Source organism: Colias croceus, chromosome 8 (genome assembly GCF_905220415.1).
Source record: "Colias croceus chromosome 8, ilColCroc2.1".
NCBI lineage: Eukaryota > Metazoa > Arthropoda > Insecta > Lepidoptera > Pieridae > Colias > Colias croceus.
The window spans coordinates 2,530,011-2,543,304 of NC_059544.1; the positions used below are offsets into that span (position 1 = coordinate 2,530,011).

At 33.4% G+C, this 13,294-nt stretch overlaps 1 protein-coding gene across 1 annotated transcript in view; it reads right to left on the reverse strand.

The window, feature by feature from the left end:
- The window catches only part of LOC123693848 (CUGBP Elav-like family member 1), a 306,030-nt gene that overhangs the window by 249,140 nt on the left and 43,596 nt on the right, over window positions 1-13,294 (reverse strand). The window contains exon 3 of the mRNA XM_045639088.1: window positions 10,876-10,939. Coding sequence (XP_045495044.1) covers window positions 10,876-10,925 — 50 coding nt within the window. The 5' untranslated portion in view covers window positions 10,926-10,939. The remainder of the gene's footprint in view (window positions 1-10,875; window positions 10,940-13,294) is intronic.

The window sequence follows — 13,294 nt, forward strand, 5'->3', positions numbered from 1 at the left end:
TAGTAAAAACTATCACAATTGACTTATTCTTTATTTACGTAGTAATTTATTATTATACAAATAGTCGCCCTCAATCAAACGTATTACCATTCCTCAACAATATAGCTCACCAAAACAAACACTAGTTAGGTAAATATGTTAAACCCGCGAAAAAACAACATCCGCAGTCTAAACTAAATCAAAAATAACACCCAGATTAAGCAAAGCAAGCGAACTCTAGTCCTCTCAGACCTTTGGTTCGGGAACCGCCGGCGGCTATTCGTAATGGAATAAAAACATAAAAAGGCATTAATTTCCCTGCCGTGGGCGGATAATTCCGACACATTCAAGTGGCTAGCGGTTTAAAGCTTAACTAGATTTGTTAGCAAACATTTTTTTTTGCTGCGCACTAAAATTGGAGATTTGAATGTGAACTACGACGCGCGTAAAATTACAATAACTGAAAATCATTATTATCATTAATATAGCCAAGAAGACTAAGATATCCATTCATTTATTTCAATACAATAATAGATTTACTAAAAAAATATCATAACTCTGAAGTAAAAACCAATCAATGACCAGATAAGGGTCAAAAGGAAAATGTGCAAAATATTTTGTGAGCGATATTGAAAGAATTTTGTAAAATATAACATTATTCGCGTAGTAAAAAGGTTAAGGTTTTAATTAATCATCGCACTTGCAAAAATATGTGCATATACGACGCTTGTCTGTAACATTATGCTGCAACTTTTTCCTCAAAAACCAACATCTATTTTTAAACTCGTCCTTAAAAGTAAATATCATGTTAATAAAGTTAAAGCAAAATTGAAAAGATGCATCTCGTCCACAAGATTAAGACTATCTCAAAGTAGCATCTGCTCTTTATAAACATACGTAATTCACAACATATAAAGAACCAAAACGGGACACAGATCATAATCACCGACGCGGCGACGTCGAAGTATTTGCACCTACTAATGAACAAGTAATCAACATCCACACTCGACGGCGAACAGATCTCGCATGTACGTAGCCGTTACTTAAACAAATTAATTACGATTCAGTGTAAATCTCACGACAAATCCCGAGTTTGAAAGAGTAGTGGCGGACGGCGACGTGTGTAATTTACTAATGCACGTTGCCGAGTACACTACGCCACGAAGTGAAACCTGGGTAGGGGACACGGTCATAGACTTAGCGGGAATAATTAAGCACCCACGATGATTATAGAAAGTAAGATGGAATTTTTTAAATTGATAGCTAAAGCAAATATTTTAAAGCATTTTAATGCTAAAAATACTTTAAAAAATATACATAATATAGTATAAAAAAGTGGTATAAACTCGTAAATTGTTACAAATATTCTGACTGTATCCTTTATAGATTGAAGTGAGTTTTGTAATGTAATTATTCTAGTGTTATTCACCGCCACGTCACTAAATAAATTATAAACAACGATTAACAAAACAACATAATTAATAATAATATCCTCAATATCCACGTGAATTCCACCATCAAAAGGAAAATTCTTAATCAATTTAGTAAAAAGTTCTCAAAACGATTGGGCAACGCTATTCCACCGTTACCATGGTCACCCCCGGATCACGTTGGCACCCCACGCGGTGTACTCTTGCATCATATTTGCAGCTTTCATTACAGTTATTAAAAACTGTTGCAAAGATCGCATCTATATTAATAATGTGAAGAATGTTTTGTGTTCGTCCTTGTTTGTAGTCTGGGAATCATTTGCATGTCTATATTTATTCACTATTGCTTTCGAATACGTTTTTTTAGTTTAGATTTTAGAATTTGCTGAATGCAACTGTTGCTTCAGTAGGATGTAGAATTATTACAATCGATGCAAGTTCATTGTAATTTTATGAGTAATTTATAATGAAAATGAAAGAAACTGTAAGTATACAGATATCGACTATAACAAGTTTGTTTTATTTTTAGTAACACAATATCTGGAGATAGTGAGCTAAAAATAAATATTTAATTCATTATTCTATTTTCCTAATTTTACGTAAGATAGGATAGATTACGTAAGAAGAAGTATCTAAAGTGTTCTTAAAACTAAAAGTTTACACAAAATGATATTATGAAAGAGTACATTGTTTTATCAACAATATTATTTACAGCACACTGTCATTACTATTATATTATTCATTTAAAAAATCCCACATTCCAAACAGTCTTTTCGAGCTTTTTCGCAGTGCAAAAAAAAACACATTGCAATAATGTGTCACAGAGCGCTCGAGGCATCAGATACTGCACGATTGGTGTCCTACCGAACAGTGTTAATAGCATCCGATGTAATTGAAAATTGACCTGCCCGGGGCGTTTGGAAAACGTGATTTAATATGAGATAAGTGAAAACAGGCGGCCAGCAATATTACTACGTAGTATATACGTACTTATAAACTCACAGAGAGTTTTGACGACCTTTGTAGACACCGGGTGTGGAAATTGAAAATGTTCTTCAATTTATTGTTGCTCCGTTAGCACTGTGTTTATTAGAGACAGGAATATGCGATATTAGTGACTTTTTTACTAGTCCTGCCAATGTGCCAAAATAGTGCCAATGCTGATGCATTTCATTAACCTACTGTTTAACTGAGTAGGTTTTATCATTAGCTCGAAATCTGTCAAAATCAGAACTTATACGCTTTCGTATCTAAATCTTCAATTAATATATAAAATACTAGGTTTCCGCCCGCGGCTTCGCCCGCGCAGTCAAAGAAAAAACCGCATGCAGTAGTTCCCGTTCCCGTGGGATTTTCGGGATTGCGTCATTTTCCCGGGATAAAAAGTAGCCTATGTCCATTCTCGGGTATCAAAATATCTCCATACCAAATTTCATGAAAATTGGTTCAATAGTTTAGGCGTAATTGAGTAACAGACAGACAGACAGAGTTACTTTCGCATTTATAATATTAGTATGGATTCATAAAACATGATAATAATATTTACTTTACTTTTTTTTAAAGGAACTTGAAAGTACTTTAGGTATCTACTAACATAATATTATCTAATAGGTATATTAATAATACTTAATATCTGAACTATGCATTATATTAATTTATCATTACTGACACACCCATCTCACATGTGCATTCATAAACAATCACATAAATATAATTTGAGCCCAAAACAACTGAAATCAAATCAACCGTAACTTTAAAATAAAGTCCTTGCCATACTTACATAATACATTATAGCAAAGTGAAGTCGAAAACGTAATGAAACCCTACACAGTTGCCCCCAATGGCATTCAGTGGGATCTTACCCGAGACTAGTGAAGTTCTCTCATAAATAAAGTTGTTGAGAGTCCTCCATACTCGGATACGACAAGACGACGAATATCATTATACTATCCTTTATTCATGTCCTCGTTTTACTATAACCAATGTTTCAAGTACATTGCTCGCTTTTCATTATTGACCTTCAATAGATGTGAAGCAAAGGACGCAATGTATGTTAAAGTTGATTAAAAATTCGTATGAAAATAAGGAATAAGAGATGCGACTTCGTCAAGTGCATTTTACGAATATCGCTGTTGCTATGCTGATGTTTGTTTGTGTGAATTGTTAAACTGCTTTGTTCATTGTAAATGTTGCAATCATAATAATAATTTAATTTTACGTGAAATCTTCGAGAGGGCTGCAGCTTTTGTGTTATTTTAATTGGTTTATTATTTTCACGTAAAAGAAATAACCTTTAATCAAACAAGTATGATTTTACATAAAATAAGTACGGAGTACTAGGTAGCACCAGATATACAAATCATAATAGTGTTGTTTCAACTAAACTCATCAAAATTATAACAACAGTTTATCCACCAATATACTTGCAATAGTACTCTATAAGTAAATCATACTAGTTTTAATTAAACAAATAGTTTCCATCTCAAGGAATGGACTTTGTCCATAAGCTACAGTGACAATTAGTGTCACCACCATGTTGGAAATTTAGAAACTCTATGAGAGAGATAATATTAAATAATATGAAGAAGAGAATACAACACAATACGAAAATCTTATATAAACAAACATATTTATTGTCATGTGGATATAGGCAAGTATTAAACTTTAGATAGCTATGTCATATTTTAGCTCGATTCCTTCAGTCGTTTCGTCATATTGTAATTAAGTACGAAACATACTACATACTTTGGCATTGTGAAAACCTATTAGCAGAACTGAAATATTTCCTACAAACACTACTCTTATAAAATCCACAATTATATAACGCAAAAAACAAATGCTCTGACCAATCACAGACCCACAGACTCCGCATACCAAACACTCGCAGATTCGATTATAAAGTCACTCTATTCTAGATTAAAGAATGAAGTGTTGAGGGTAGATGGAGCAAATTTTATTAGCATCCTGCGATAGTGCTTAGCCGTCTAATCAGAGCAGGTAACACTACGCTGGCAGCTGATTGGTTATCGATCGAGCACGGGGCACTGTCTGCCCCTTATTATTGTTCTGTCATTAGATGCGAACGTAAGGTGTAATATATCTTTATTCTGTGGAAATTAAGAAAAAAATAAAAAATATGTTAGTACTTAAAAAATTTACCGGGTAGGTACTTACGTCAAGACAATAATCATTTAAATTTGCTGATCATTCACACGTTAGTTTCGACCGCTATCAATTGGTAGGATACATTTTTGAACAAATTTACAAGGCCTACACATAACTAAAGCAGCTTATATTTAACTATGTACTATACATATTTATAATTAATATTCAGTGCAAAAGGAAACATGGAGTTTTCTTGCAAAATATCTCATTCGGTACGGTTAATGTCGCTTTATTTACTTAATGGGACATAGGGCCTATGGCACACTTAAGAGCGGCTGTTTAATTTAAACAATATATACTTAAACCTTTAAAATAAACGTATTTATTGTTAGTTTACAATAAATGTTTAAAAATAATGTCTGCCAGTATTCCCTGAATTCTAATAACACTGCAGTCAATGAACAGTTGATCATTAGAACGTTTTATAACATTTTGATTGACCGTCTAGTCGCTTGGTTTGATTGTAGTTTTAAATTAAAAATTCTTCAAGTGTACGTTATATATAGCAGAACCAATTAAACATTTAAGCAGTTCAAAATTATAGTTTAACTTTTAACATGCAGCCTTTACGTGAATTTAATGTTAAATGTCTAACTTTGGCTGTTTCAAGAAGACACAAAAATGTTTGAACAAACTTGAGGATATTGTATTATGTATTATGCAAAGAAATGGCATACCTACTTATAAATACTAAATATAAATAACTAGCGGCCCGCCCCGGCTTCGCCCGCGCAGGCAAAGAAAATCCTGCATAGTTCCCGTTCCCGTGGGATTTCCGGGATTGCGTCATTTTCCCGGGATAAAAAGTAGCCTATGTCCTTGCTCGGGTATCAAAATATCTCCATACCAAATTTCATGAAGACCGCCTCCTTGGTACAGTGGTTGACGCGTGAGCATAGAACCGAGGGGTCCTGGGTTCGATTCCCGGTGGAGACGAAGAAAAAAAAATGTCTCGGTCTGGCAGGACACAGAAGGCTGATCACCTACTTGTCCCTAAAGAAAATCGATCAGTGAAACAGATGTATAATGCATCTGCCCCTTACCCCACTTGGGGACATGGGACTTCACTTAAATTTCATGAAAATTGGTTCAGTAGTTTAGGCGTAATTAAGTAACAGACAAACAGAGTTACTTTCGCATTTATAATATTAGTATGGATGATAAGCTTGACAATGTTAAAATAGGAGAAAAGATAAGATAAAGAAGCTTTATAAACTCATGAACTTTATGTATCGTCACTGATTGTTGATAAGTAAACAATGTTTGATTTTAATATGTCCTTAAATCAAGTCTAATGGATTTGGTTAAATACAAACTTACAAATATACGAATGAAGCTAAAAAACGTGTTAAAAAGTTAGTGTAAATGTAAGATGAAGTAAGGCTGCTGAAAATGGATACACAAATTAATATTATGTTACAGTAAACCTTAACCAGTCAAAAGCCTTATTGACCGGTAAAATTAGTCAATAACGTTATTGATCAAGGGCGTCGGTCAAAATCCTTATTGACTGATTTTGTCAGATAAATTGTTATTGACTGGTTAATTATTTTGACTGTAACATATACACGAATTTCTATAACTCTAATAATAACCTAGTCATTCAAAAGCTATACAAAAATGTTAATTATATTCACACAATACTATCACAAAATCGTCACATTGTACGTCACACGTCGTATAGTTACTGAATAGTGCATAATTTGCTTCATAGGCACACGTCGCCATTAAATCTGTCGCTTTGCCCTTTGTGACGTTCGCCGATGGTCCAATATACGTAGTTTCAATTGAAAACATCGCTATTTACATTTTCAATAAAATAATTTATATTTGATTTATATTTATAAATTATATAAATGAATAATTTATATTAAATTCGTCTGTTAAAAACAATAAACAGGGGAATATGTTTCGAAATTCATATTTATGAAATGACGGACTATTTTTCATGTAACTACAACATTTCAATATTAAAAATTTAAGCAACTGATTTCGAATTTCAATTTGTTGAACTACGATACAAAATTAATTGCGGTCTAGGGTAATAGCATATAATTACATTAAATCTGTTAATGATACAACAATTTTTATGGTTCGGTTTAACATGCGTATTATTACAAAATGATAACAACATTTATTTTTGCATTGTGAAATAGTACAGGTATCTACAGAAAAAAATTCAAATAATAAATTACCAAAATTTCTATCCTATAAAGTTTTCTAGAATGTACCTAAACCGTAACTGACCCCTATTTTCCATGTCCATAATCTAGAAAGAAGCTCCATACAAATTATATAAATTAATAAAAATTCACTATTTCTGCGCTAACCCAACGTCCATCGGGTCAGCTATAATTGATTACATAAAAAAGCTCCTATAACTTGTCCCACAAAATTAAGGCCAGTGCTCACACGCTAAGAATAGTAGCATCAGCCCAGCCCAGTTGCACCGGCTCAACGGAGCTCCGGCCATTCGTGTAACCCGTGTGTAGCGGGCCTTATGCACCATTGCCTTAGACGCTCGAGCGTGTGCGCTCGCATCGGTGCGTGTGACCAACGTACGGATAGGTTCTATTATATTATTATTATAGAAATTCCATTAGTTATGTCATTTATAGAACAAGAATGATACGACAATCTTTTGATACGCCCAAAATACTCCCCCTTATTTGATGCTCGACTCTTGAGTCTTGAGCACCGTCGTGAGGTGGCATGTCTTTCGGTGTTCTACAGGTTGCACTTCGGCGAGTGTGCGCTAGGTTTACACAACTTAATTCCTTCATCTCCATTCCTCAATCGTGCTTCGAGGCGTGCTGAGGGGTTTCATCCTTTCATTGTGGATATCTCTAACATTCGAACTCGTCGCTTCGAGTCTTCTTTCATAATTAAAACAGCCAAACAATGGAATTCACTCCCTACCACTATTTTTCCTGAGCAATACAACCTGGACCTCTTCAAAGCTAGGGTGAATAGGCTCCTCCTAGGCAGACGTGCACCCAAGTAGACCACATCGCCGCTTTCCATCAGGTGGGATTGTGGTCAAAAGTCTGCCTATCGATTATGAAAAAAAAAATGGGTTAATTTCACTCATAATAGCAAAATATTGAACATAACATTATTGAATATTGAATCTAATCAAATAACAAAAGCTAAAAAAATATAAAACATACTTAACAGTACTCACTATTAAATAACAGACCCGTTAGTTGTGTCATATCTGGTAGGTATTCTGTACATAATATTTTTTTATTTCGGAAACTGTTTGCGGTTTGCTTCCATTCATAATGTGCTGAAAAATCAAACTTAAATATTGGTACAAACAAAAACTATGTAGATAATTCATGAAGCTGTAGAAGTACTTTCTCCACGTTCAACTGATTTTATAAGATTTTAATACTAGTATTGTTCACAACTTGCCGTTCGTGTGTTAGAACTCTTAATCATCAACATTTGATTAAGTTTACACAATCTTGTCTATATACATATAATAATATGAAATATTTTTTAATTCGAATATCACGATTGAAAAATCTAAAAAATATTTTAACAGAGCCTAGGTTGATGAATTAAATTGTTGTGTTGAGTTTATAAATATTGAAAATATTATGTAGATAATCGACAAATAAAACTGCTCTACATTAAAATATATTTGCCAATCACTCACTATAGCCTCGATAATCCTAAAGATAAAATAACAATTCACATAGAATGTAATATTTCCCCAAGAATACAAAATAATAATTATTTAGTATCAAATATTTTCTTACCTGGAATAATTTGAAATATACTTTTGGCTACTCCAACCTAGCTTAGTTCGAACAACTTCAAAAAAAAACATATTTTTGATTTTAATTGACGTATTTTTCGTTATTTATAATATCGTTCCGTTATTAAAAATATTTCATCACATACCTTTATATCAAATTAACCAACCACTTAAAACATCCTTAGGTTATTTTTAAATCTATTAAGGGCTGATTTTTCAATCCTTGGTTAATACTTATTCGTCGAATAACGTAATAAACTACCATTTCAAAAATGTATTCTTTGGCCGTATATTATCATGTAATACTTTATTGGGCGGATAAGTTTTAACTATGGATTGAAAAATCAGCCCTTAATAGTATACAATCTAAAAAAATTTCCACCTACTTACGCAACTGACCCTTCACCAAAAGAAGTCAATATAAAATGGCCACGACGTAAGGCCACAGAGCATCACCGTGCAGTACATAAAACATTTGTTACTAGCAAAGATCGTATATCCAACGATATCATCTCGTGAGTCGACGTACCATGAAATACGTCTTGAGTGACTCGACATAAGGTGCCGTTATCAGGATGTGGTGGTGACACAGTGCATGATATGCTTTGGGGGTTTTATCGCTTTCAAAATGTTAAAATAGGATTTATTTTATTGTGTTTGTAATGATATTGATATGAGTGTGAATGGCTATAAGAATGTGGTAAGTTCAGACGATCCTATTATCTATAATTATTTTTATTATTCATTGAACAACAAATTATGCCAAGTATCTTTTGGCGACTACAGTTATAAACAAATATAAAAATTCACTTTCAAATTAATTAAAAATATGTCACAAAAAGTTAATTTATGTTACAGATTGTACTAGTCTAGCTATAAAGTTAATGAGCCTTACAAAGACTTCACATCATGTAGTTTGGTAAGTATAAAACTAAAATAGTAAACAGGAAAAAAATATAGCGTATAACCGCTTCTCATCGCGCTGGAGCACACACCTTCAAACTCCGGCTCACACAACTGAAACTTGCCGAAAGTAATATTTTATCCCGCCAACCAAATCATGAAACTTCTTTCACAGTGATTTGATGATATTGCACTTTGACGAATACCGTAATCGGGATTAGGGGAAAAAAATAAAAACAAGATGGATGACGTCCTCAGACGAGGGGCCCTCCACGAAACAGCCCGCGAGGGGAGTCATTTGTGTCTTTTTTATTAGGTTCTTCAAATCTGACGTAAAGCTAAGTATAAAAAATTGCTCGCTCATTGAATGAGAGACGGGTAATGGTTATCCGTGCATATCTTTCAATGGAGGCTCTGTATGGGCGAAACCGTTCACGTTTTGTAATGCTGTATTTACAACATTTATAATATTTCAGCGCAGGTAGAGCAAGTTATCGAAATTTTATTTAATGAAATTAATTGTTTTCTTATACATAAACTTTATTTAACAAAATTAAAAAACGACGACTGCTTCTTATTTTACATTTGGGAATTTTCTTGGCACAATGCTTTTTAAAGGTAATTTTTTCTATTAATTTTCCTTATGCTACCGAATTGATATTTATCGTAGTAAGGAACATGCACATGAATTAAAAGAGCGTGAGTGTCGAGCATACGTGTCAGAAGTGAAACTTGTTTGGCAAGATTCAAAGATACCAAAATCGTCACCCTACTCCACGTAGTGACGGTATTACCATGACGCGACCTTGACATTTTATTCTCAAAGCGCCTAAAGAAGTTTCAACAACTTTGCGAAGCAATTTTGAATTTCTGAGACGGTACATGCACAAACCTTTGCAACTTATACACAAGCATAATAAAGTTGCGATGACATCTCGAGCGTTGTATTTTTTCTAAAGCACATAAAAACACTATAAAGATGCTATACTATTGTTGTACACTCGCTCTTTACGTGATATATTCACGTCAAATTCCGACATCACTGCTCTAATATCACAAGAAGTACTTTTGGCATTATTCAAGAGATTTTATTGCTTTTTCTTTATTGCTTTTCTTGTTTTAAGTGTGCTTTTTCTTTTGTACTGATATTATATTTTGCAATATTTGTAACATATTTCAACGAGACATATTTTGGTGATGTTAAGTGTGTATTATTGAAGTTAGGTGTGTTCTATTGTAAGAAATTATATTATATAAAATTTAGGTGAAACATGCTAAGATGCTTTTGCATAATACGTTGCTTTTCTTAAAAAATTACGATAGGTACTGATTGGTATCCTTCATGTTTTACTAGAGTTGAAGATTTTTTTATTTATTTATATCCCGCTCCTGTAACTTCGATGATTTGTTGTTCAACGTAGCGCGTCATAAAGCTATCGAAAAAAAAACATACAAATTAGGTAAAAAAATAACCATTTAAATTGTAAAATATTTAAAATTTATTCTTTATTTATATACTAACTAACAGTTATTCTAGGGCCTTCATTACGTTACATAATATTACACAAGAATAATTTATAGTTATTATGAAAAAAAATATATTTCATACAAAATAAAACTTAAGAAACTCACCTGTCTGTAACGCCGGTAAATTTGTACTCCTCCATCTCCATGTCCCCCATATATTGAGAATAACCTGAAATTACAGAAATAAATTGAGTACACTTCAAATAACCAGATAATTAGGGAAGTTTGTTTGGTTATGAATAATAAAGGAACCGTATGTAATTGGGCCTTTGAATTATTTATAGAAATACATCACATTTTTATGTAATAGGAATATATATTTTTTGTGAATATTTTTTTCAATTTGCAGTAAGCAGGAAATTAACATGCCAGAAGATATCTATCTAATCATCACAATTTAACTGCTATTTGTGACTGGATTCGTTACTTTAAAAGTTCTAAAGGCGGCTAAATCTTTAGCGAATATTGTTCCCTGTTTTTAATTTGAGGATACATAGAAAGCAATTCATAATTTCCTCGCATAACATTCAAAACAAATTCAACCAACGCCAGACGCCAACCCTGCACGCGCCCACATATCAACGCGAGCGTTAACTTTACCAAGCGGTCCGATGCACCCCGCCAGTCGCCACCAGTGTACTACCGACCAATTTGATATTCGAATCACGGCCGAACACGGCGACGGGCCAGCGATCGGCAAATCACGCACGCCGCCACCGTGGCCGCGCGTAAATGAATATTGACATCCAGCTAGCAGTGAACGGGTTGAATTGATAATCGAGCTCCCGATGCTAGAGTTTAGCGAAATATTCGCAAGTAATTTTTACGATTAATGTCCGTCATAGCTATTCTATTTAGGAGAGCAGTTTAAAGATAATTTTGTAGTTTGATTTAAAAATAGAATTTTTAAACTATACTATTAATTATTATTGCTTCAACTATTATACACTATTGTATTGACTAGCTTATAAAGAATAACAAAAAGCAAAAATAACATAGATATCCCACAAAATAAACAAGCCAATTATTATCTATTATATATAAATCTCGTGTCACAATGTTTGTCCTCAATGGACTCCTAAACCACTTAACCGATTATAATAAAATTCGCACACCGTGTGCAGTTCGATCCAACTTGAGAGATAGGATAGGTTTTATCCCGGAAATCCCTCGGGAACGGGAACTATGCGGTTATTCTTTGAAAACGCGGGCGAAGCCGCGGGCGGAAAGCTAGTATTAACATAATTTTTTCAAATCTAATCTAATACCTTTACTGTGCACTAAACTAAACAGATGTATAAATTAAACGAACTGACTTCAAAAGAGGCCAACGATTCGATTGGATCCGATTTTATCACTAAAGACCAATTTGTTTACAATTTCAAAAGACACCGATTCAAGTAGCTTACATCTTTTCGACAGAATTCTTTAAAGGGGTGGCATGCGCTTAACCCCTCAAGATGTCGATAAAGCCATCGATAAGTCTTATAAATTTCATTACGCCTACCGATAGCTGTAAAGGATCCAATTTTACTGAGTACTAAAAGTAAATCGTTACCGTTTCTCATAATTTTGCTTTTGTCGGCTACGACGGCGAAGGCTCTGCGCACACGAGTTCAGTTATAATAGTAAAACATCTAGGGGTAATGGATATTGAAACTATAACGAATTAACTTTACCCATAAGTGTTTGGTTGATACAATTTCAAAGAAAAAATGCGTATACGAAGGCTTAGCTATTGTTTTACTAGTGTAGCATTGATTCTACGAGCCTGCTACGCGTTCCGTAGACAATTCGTAGCACATGAGGTTATAATGTATTAGTGTACTGTTGTAATTTATTACATACATACATAAAGTTATAGCATTTAATTTAATATTCATCACATAAGGAAGCCCATTAAAATTATATTTTTAATTCTTGTGATAATTATCACGAATTTAATATTATTAACTATATTATGATCTTCTATACTGATAGTCAGTCTAACAGGTCATTACAATGCTAGGCTAGAGCATAATACACAGCTATGTAGCATAATAATATCATGCTTGGCTATCTAAATAAATAAAGGCATTTCAAAATACTGCAGTCCCGTGCAATATTTATAATCTCGTGTGCGCTGCTCCTTATTTCATTATTTTACATTTCCCGAAGGTGACAGTAAAAAATGAAATTTCCTCGAATACCTGTCCAATTTGAAGCTGGGACAAAGGAGACGTTATCTCTGTAAATTGAAAAAGATAGCACCATCTGTTATGTATAAATTATAATTTAAAACAAAACTAAATCTTTCCCGCGAATTCGTCGACAGCTACGGATTTTCTTGTTATTCGTTAGTCATCGTGTTTGAGTATAATAAAATAAAATTTGAAGTGGTTAAATGTAAACCTGCGCTAGTCGCATCAATAATAAAGGAATCAAAAATTAATCGTATTCACATTGTAATACATATATTTAAATATTTATACCTGTGAATCGAATATGAGAATATTTTCCGTATTCAAAGACACATTCAAATAAT